This window comes from Brassica napus, chromosome C5, assembly GCF_020379485.1.
Source record: "Brassica napus cultivar Da-Ae chromosome C5, Da-Ae, whole genome shotgun sequence".
Lineage (NCBI taxonomy): Eukaryota > Viridiplantae > Streptophyta > Magnoliopsida > Brassicales > Brassicaceae > Brassica > Brassica napus.
The window spans coordinates 14,654,525-14,662,778 of NC_063448.1; the positions used below are offsets into that span (position 1 = coordinate 14,654,525).

An 8,254-nucleotide genomic window follows, 5' to 3' on the forward strand; every position below is an offset into this window, starting at 1 on the left:
GGACGAGACGTGCTTGGGTCCATCGACTCATCACCGATTGTGTACACCCGTGGCATGATGGCCTGCCTCTTTGCCGCCGGCTGAGGCCCATCACTCGGACGCTTCCCAACAGATTGTGCATCCTTCGGACACTGATTCTTGTAGTGCCCCGTTTCGCCGCAGTTGTAGCACACACGTTCCCCAACACCCTTATTCTGGCTCTTCGGCCTTAGATCTTCCTCAGGGCAATCACGCACCTTGTGATCCATACTTCCGCAACGGTGACAAGCTCCCGTAGCAGCACGGTAGACACCAGAGTGCATCTTCCCGCAAGTCGAACACGCATTGCGACCTATTGCATTCGGCTTGCTGGAAGAGCCAGCCTTCACCGGCTTTTGATTCTTTCCCACATGCTTACCAGGATGGACATGCGCCACTAGGGCAAACACCTTGGCTTCCTCACTGATTCCAGCTTCCTGTTCTGCGGCCTTTTCCACCAGTTCGTCCACAGTATCATAGTTGCGGATCTTACAACGAGTTCAGAGATCAACCCTGAATCCGCGCATGAATTTGCGGACCAAGGAGATTTCCGACTCAGCCTCACAACATACTTCTTGAGGCTGTTGAATTCCGCTTCATACTCCCTTACAGTCATAGTTCCCTGTTCCAGTCTGAGAAAAGCTCCCTCGAGCTGATCAAATGCTTTCGGCGGAAAATACTTCCCACGGAATTTGGTCTTAAAGTTGGCCCACGTGCAATGCTCAACACCAATCCGAGCCGCTACACCTCGCCACTAGAGGTGCGCATCACCGTCCAAGTAGTGGACAACAATGTCCTTCTTGTAAGCAAGAGGACAACAGATTGACTTAAAGTTCCGCCCTATCCTGTCAATCCATTGATCTGCTTCCTTTGGTTTGGAACCACCCGAAAAAAACTTTGTTCCCAGTTTCTGCATGTGGTCCATAACCTTGAGGTAAGACGGATTCCTAACAACGTGTGCCTCCTCTCCTTCAGGCACCACGTTCTCCACTTCCTCCGCAACAGGTGGAGCCACTGGGGGTGCCACCGCAGCAGTCAATCTTGCCAAGACTTGCGCCAAGATAGCCAAAACGGCTTCCAATCCAACCGGAGCAGCAGCAGCTCCAACAGCAGCACCAGCCGCTGCAGCATTGTTCTAATTTGCTGCATTCTGAGCAGCATTCCGAGCCTCTTCCGTACCAGCTTCATTCCTGGCCACGTTGCTCGCAGACCCCTCAGGGGTCTCATTCACAGTCCTTCTTGTGGTTTAGTTACTTTTTGCCATCTGAAACAAGATCACAGGCAAGTTAGTCAAAACTAACTTGGGATCAGGAAACGGAACACATAATTTACCGCGAGACGGCAGGCTTGGAAGGATGGTTTGCCCCAATAACCCACTATACTTAGATTGTCCCAGAACTCGACTCTGCTCTTATACCACTTGAAAGGACCCGACCCATTTTTTTGTAACATCAGTACGAGTCTGGCTCGACTTCCTCGATCAGACTTGGGCCGTTTTCAAATTTTTCCTTACTTAGAATTATTTCAGAGTGTTCGTTCTTTTTCAGACAGTCAAGTAAAACATAATACGATTTGAATAGATAATCTGAGATTCGAGTTAACAAGTCAGTTCACTATAGGCTATTACATGTTAATCTCGTCATATATCTACCCAAACCCACCATCCTTCCTTCCTGCCCTTGTCCCGCGTTCAAGCTATGTCTTTACCCTTTCGGGTTTGGTCCTGATCTGCATCCAAACAAGGAGGCATAAGCAAACAATATGCTTAGTGAGAGCGGTCATTCCGTCCCACTTAGCCAAGTAAAGCATTCGAGTCAGTCAGTCAATAAACGGACATGCTTATCATCAGTCAGTTACTTAGCCGACCCAATCGTTCCAAGCCAGCACGCCATCATATTCAGTCAAGCCCTAGCATGCCAATACGGCTCTAGGCGCATGATCTGATCCAGATGCGTCGATGGAAGGAACCGACTGTTCGGACCAAGCCAGAACTTAGCAGATAATTCGAATTAGACAAGCAATCAGTACATAGAACATTCCTATCAATCAGACTACGATTCAATACGATAGGCTACGGTCACGCACTCACCTTTTTCTTAGAGTCGGTTTGTTCTGTTTGATTCGGTTTCTTCAGACACCTCTTGAGCGGTTTCCGTTGGATCTTCGAACGCTCAGACAGTCGGATTCACCCCACAGACGATCGTTCTTGACTCGGACTTGATCAATCCAGCCAAATATCGAAAACTCTCTCTTAATCGGACTTTTCTCTTTCTGAGTTTCTCTCTCGCTTTTTCTTTCCATTTCCCGTACCGAAAATGGCGAAATAAGACGAAGGAGACGATTAAAATGGGCAGTTGGGCGGTTTAGGCCCGAGAAACTGCCAAGTTATCCATTCCCGCTTATTTTACTCGCGGCTCTTAATCCGTAACCGCCACCCCGCGCTCCAAAGCGTTCGAGCGCGAGTTTTTCCCCTTTTCGGACTTTAACTGTTCCCGCCAGTTTTACTTAGACAAAACTCGAGCTAGAGCTGACTGATTCAGTCGACAACTCTAACCGCCTTGTCCGAATCAGACTGAGACTACTGAATGAGCTCATCTCAGCTTAGCCGACAGTCTTAACTGTCTTGTCTGATTTCAGACAATCCCTATCTAGCCGACTAGTTCAACCGTATTGTCCGAACCCAACAACACTTGTCCGGATCCGACCATCGCTGTCCGAAAATTCCGCTTTGCCTGGATTTTCATCGAGTTGCCCGAACATCCTGAGTTTCAACAAACCGAACGGCCTGTCCAATAACCCGAGCGTAAGACCGACTGATGGAGCTTTGTTTGGCTCAAAAACAGATCCGTTCCTAGCTTTAATCGGGTACATGGTTCCGCTCTAGTCGCTACTAATCAGGCGCCGATCCAAATTCTCCCATCCACCCACGGAAAGTCCTTCGAACTCTGATCAGCTCTTTCTAGCATAATCCAATCCATTCAGTACGTTCTCACAGTTCGGCCAGTCAGTCCTCAGATCAACCTAACATCGATCTTCGGAACACGGTCGCTACAGTATGCCCTTTGTCACACAAAAAAAAAAAAAAAAAAACCCTTGCTACTAAATAAATAAATAAATAAAGAAAATCTAAAAAAACTGGAACAAGTCATCGTCGTCTTCATTCATCCTCGTCGACTGGCGGATGATATCAGTTTCAAGTCGCTTTTGACTCTTCCTTTTACACGGTGCAAACCGTTTAAATCTCGTGTTAGTTTCTGCGTGGCATTCATAATAGATCCCCCTAGACTAGAGACAAGATATTGCTTTGCTTTCAAATCGGAGAACCCTACGGAATAATCAATCGTCTTCTTCGTGGTCGGCTTTGGCTTTGGCTCATCATATCTCCTTTCTGGTCCCGATCAAAAATTGAGCTTCTGGGTGCTTGTGATCAGATCTTGCTTATTGTTATCGAAAAACTCCTCCTTGATTTGCACATCTAATAATAATATGTGCGTTTGGTGATATAACAGGGCGGGCGTTTTCTTACTGCTTCTCTCTTGCAATGCAAACTCTTCTTGGTAGAAGAAGAGTTTCTCACAAGAGTTTTAATGCGAGCTTCTACAAAGTCTCCCTGTCTCTTGTTTTTCTCCTTTGGCTACTCCTCTTCCTCTCCACCTTGTTGATCAGCCATGGAGATGGTGCTCAAGGTAATTGGAATCTAGTCAGACCACTTTTGATGTTCTCTCAATGATCTCTACTCTTTTGATGTACACTTGCAGATGCGTCTTTGATTCACTCTGTTGGATTAGCTGATCCCATTGGTGTTGGGACTGATCAGACTGCTGTGCCTTTTGATGCACCGCCATTACTAGAACCTGATTCTGTTCATGCTACTTCTGATTTGAGCCGGAATGATGATGAGGAAAGTGAAGACCAAGAAATGTCGGTGAAGCAAGCAGAGATTAGTAGCACAGTTTCAGGGAAAGATACAGAAAGCAAAGACAATGATCTTTCCAATCAAAGCGAGACAAACAAGACAGATACCAAAGGGAGTGATGCAGAAAGCAAAGACACTGACTTTTCGATGCAAAGTCAGATGAACAAGACAGGTTTATGGAATGATGCAGAGAGCAAAGACATTGAGTTATTGAAGCAAAGTCAAAGGAACAAGACATGCACAGGGAATAATGATACAGAAGACACCCAAGGCAATGAGTTTTTGAAGCAAAATCAGATCAACAAAACACATCCAGGGAATCATACAGAAAACAAGGACAATGAGATTTTGAAGCAGAATCAGAAGATCAACAAAACACATCCAGTGAATGATACAGAGACCAACGCTTCAAAGACTGATCAACTCTCACGTGCTGTTCCACTTGGCCTTGATGAGTTCAAGAGCAGAGCCTCTTACTCTAGAAACAAATCGTTATCAAGTCAGGTCAGCGGTGTGACTCACAGGATGGAGCCTGGAGGGAAAGAGTACAACTATGCATCTGCTTCAAAAGGCGCAAAGGTTCTGTCTTCTAACAAGGAAGCAAAAGGGGCTACAAGCATCCTAAGCCGGGACAACGACAAGTACCTCAGGAACCCGTGTTCTGCTGAAGGTAAATACGTTGTCATAGAGCTTTCAGAAGAAACGTTGGTCAATACCATCAAGATCGCCAACTTTGAGCACTACTCGTCCAATCTGAAAGAGTTTGAGCTTCAAGGCACCTTGGTTTATCCGACTGATACATGGGTTCACATGGGTAACTTCACAGCTGCAAACGTGAAGCAAGAGCAGAACTTCACACTCGTGGAGCCAAAGTGGGTCAGATACTTGAAGCTAAGACTTCTTAGTCATTATGGTTCAGAATTCTACTGCACCTTGAGTTTAGTCGAAGTCTATGGAGTCGATGCCGTAGAACGGATGCTGGAGGATTTGATATCTGTGGAAGACAACATGAAGGAGAAACCAGTAAAGCAGCAAGCAGAGTCCTCTAAAGGCGATGATGGTTCTGATAGAACCATTGGGACAGAGAAGGAACTGGAGAGCTCACCCGAGAGTACGGTAGCAAAAGCTGAAGCATCAATGTTTAGTAATAAGCTTACGGAGCCCGCAGAAGAGGTAAGGCGTCATCAGCCAGGGAGCAGAATGCCAGGAGACACAGTGCTGAAGATACTAATGCAGAAGTTAAGGTCATTGGACGTGAACTTGTCAGTTCTAGAGAGATACCTAGAGGAACTGAACACGAGATACGGGAACATATTCAAGGAGATGGACCACGAAGCCGATGTGAGAGAAAAGACCATTGCGACTCTGAGACTTGACGTGGAAGGTGTGAAGGAGAGACAAGAGAGAATGGTGAGTGAAGCAGAGGAGATGAAAGAGTGGAGAAAGAGAGTAGAGACAGAGATGGAGAGAGCTGAGAAAGAGAATGAAAAGGTGAGCAAGAGGGTTGAAGAAGTTTGGCAAAGAGTCGAGTGGATGGAGAAGAAAGGTTTGATAGTGTTCACCGTGTGTACAGGTTTTGGAACTATCGCGGTTATTGCAGTTTTGGTCGGTATAGGGACAGGTCGGGCAGAGAAGACGGGTGGTGGGGGTTGGATCTTGTTATTGATTTGCTCAACATTCATTATTTTCGTTTTGTCTCTTTGATGTTGAGAGTTTTGGTCTTTTTCTTTTTATTATACTGTAGAGCCAATGTTACTGATTTATATTAAGTGCATCTTAACCGGAAATGTACTCCCCCGACTCAATCTTGAACCGGACTATGGAACTTAACCGATACATGTATCTTCAAGAAGTAATAAGTCCACTATCAAGAGGTCTATAGAAAATTTGAAACAACAAATGTAGTAGGTGAGTACTACAATTTCAACGATGTCTCATTTTCATACTTTCACATGAACTTTTTTGAAAACAAAAAAAATCTAGCATGAGTTTGTCTTGTTATATATAAGAATTGATGGAGAGTTAAGTGTTTATCTTAATCAATGGCTACCACCAATACACCACATATAGTTGGTTTTGTTCTCTCTTTGCTTCTTCTGCTCTTATTGATGTCCTTTCAAGTTAAAGTCACCGAGGCCAAACGCAACCTACGTTAGTATACATATTTCAAGCTCTTGCTTTTGCTGTTTAATTGGTTTTCTGAAAGAAGAAGCTTACATATATAATATAAACCTCTCAAATGACCTTACTAGCTATATTTTTAACTTGTGGTTTAACTTCTGCTTATGTGATGTATCCATTTCTAATTAGCAGGTCAAGAACGGCTTCAAGAGTCCCCTCTCCCTCCCACTTCTCCTATATATCTGCCGCCCTCTAAATCGCGTAGGGGAAGAGGTCCATAAACCAAAGTACCTTTTGAGAAGTGAGGGAGGAGAGAATCTTACGTAATCATCAACATTATCGTTGTTCACTTCATGACCATGTTGTACGCTTTACAATAAAAAAATTGTTTTCTTTGGAGAATGTGATTGTTGTGTAGATAGCGTATGTATTGTATGCTCTCAACCTATTTCCAATTAACAGCGCGAATCATTCCCCATCGTACGGAGCATAATAGGAAAGGTTGTTCAAATCAACAGTGACGTCATCATGAGATGCATTACTGTCTAGATTGAAGCCATGTTTGTTTTTGTATTTAATGAAACATCTATTCGGATTTTAATTTTATAATAGCATTTGATACTATTAGTTAAAAAGACTAAAAATGACGTAGGGATTTGCAAACAAACAGATTATACATGAATTTATATTATTAATAATGAACTAATTATAATATTTGGATAAATATATTTAAAATTATATTTGTAACAAAATAAGATAACATTTGGCGATTTTGATAGAAAACATAATTTGGCCATTACACTTAAAACGTAGTTTTGTCATTATAGAAAAACTCGTTTTTACAATTTTAAAGAATAATCCAAATTTGCGATTTGACGGAAAAAATCGATTTTGCAGTTTTAGAGGAAAACCATGTCTTTGTAGTTTTGATGAAATAAATTCGATTTTGCGGTTTTGATAGGAAAAAACACAACTATGTAGTTTTGGCTGTTTTGGCAAAAAAATTCGATTTTATAATTTTGGCATAAAACTCAATTTTACGGTTTATGTGGAAAAACTCGATTGTGATTTTGGCGGGAAAAATCAATTTTCTAATTTTCCAGGTCTGGTGGAAAAACTCATTTTGTGCGGTTTTGTGTTGAAATCTCAATTTTACAATTTTGATGGGAAAACTCGTTTTGTTTTGCTTGCGGAAAAACTCAACTTTGTTTTTTGGAGAGAACTTAATTTTGTGGTTTTAGTGGAAAACGCGCTTTGAGAGTTTGACGGGAAATTTTGCTTTTACAGTTTTGCCAAAAAAACTAAAATTTGTGGTATGACCTTAAAATACAATTTTGCAGTTTTGGTAGGAAAATGTGCTTTTGCAGTATTGACGAAAAATTGCGATTTTTCGATTTTGGCAGAAAAACTAAAAGTTGTTATTTTGCAGTTTTAACAGAAAACAAGGTTTTACGGTTTTAACAGAAAACACGATTACAGTTTTAGCAGCAAAATTTGATTCTACGTTTTACAAAAAAACATGATTTAACATGGAAATCTCATTTTTACGGTTTTGGTGGAAAACTAAATTTTCTAATTTAAGAATATTATCTATTCTCTTAAAACAGAGTCTCAAAAATTCATTGTACAAGAGTCATAGGCCATGTTCGTTTACGTGTCGCGCGACCTGCGACCTGCGACCTGCGACTAAGATTACGTTCGTTTATGTGTCGCGCGACTTGCGACTTGCGACCTGCGACTAAACATGCGATCTGCGACTAAAACTATGTTCGTTTACGTGTCGCGCGACCTGCGATCTGCGATCTGCGACCAGTCGCGCGATCAAAATTTTCTTAATTTTTAGTCGCTGTTTTTTCGGGCGACTTAAATGGGAACCCGCGACTGGTCGCGCGATCAGTCGCGCGACATCAAAACGAACAAGAACCTGCGACTTGCAACTTGCGACTTGCGACTTGCGACCAATCGCAGGTCGCATGTTACGCGACAGCAAAACGAACAACAACCTGCGACCTGCGATCAGTCGCAGGTCGCGCGACATGTAAACGAACACGGCCATAGTAGCATTATTTCATTAACTACTTAATATGAATTATTTAATTATTTATACTAATCAATCACATATGTAATATATCTAAAAAATCTTCGTAATGAATAATGATATTAATAATAAATTTATTTTAGCTAAAATTTAAATTTTAT

The 8,254-nt window shown here is 42.5% G+C and overlaps 2 protein-coding genes across 3 annotated transcripts; both read left to right on the top strand.

The window, feature by feature from the left end:
* The first annotated feature begins 3,151 nt into the window (after nt 1-3,151).
* Nucleotides 3,152-5,721, top strand: LOC106401457 (SUN domain-containing protein 3). 2 transcript variants are annotated; one of them, XM_022703410.2, is made up of 3 exons: nt 3,152-3,437; nt 3,528-3,704; nt 3,777-5,721. In XM_022703410.2, the coding sequence occupies exons 2-3, from the start codon at nt 3,560-3,562 to the stop codon at nt 5,636-5,638; spliced, it is 2,007 nt and encodes a 668-aa protein (XP_022559131.2). In that variant the 5' UTR covers nt 3,152-3,437; nt 3,528-3,559; the 3' UTR covers nt 5,639-5,721. The 2 variants fall into 2 exon arrangements, with proteins under 2 accessions (XP_022559131.2, XP_013697429.2); XM_013841975.3 differs by having other exon boundaries at nt 3,153-3,704.
* Nucleotides 5,722-5,948: 227 nt separating this feature from the next.
* On the top strand, nt 5,949-6,656 carry LOC106398709. The gene is made up of 2 exons (XM_048756941.1): nt 5,949-6,085; nt 6,245-6,656. Exons 1-2 carry the CDS (start codon nt 5,977-5,979, stop codon nt 6,334-6,336), a joined length of 201 nt encoding a protein of 66 aa, XP_048612898.1. The 5' UTR covers nt 5,949-5,976; the 3' UTR covers nt 6,337-6,656.
* Nucleotides 6,657-8,254: the final 1,598 nt, after the last annotated feature.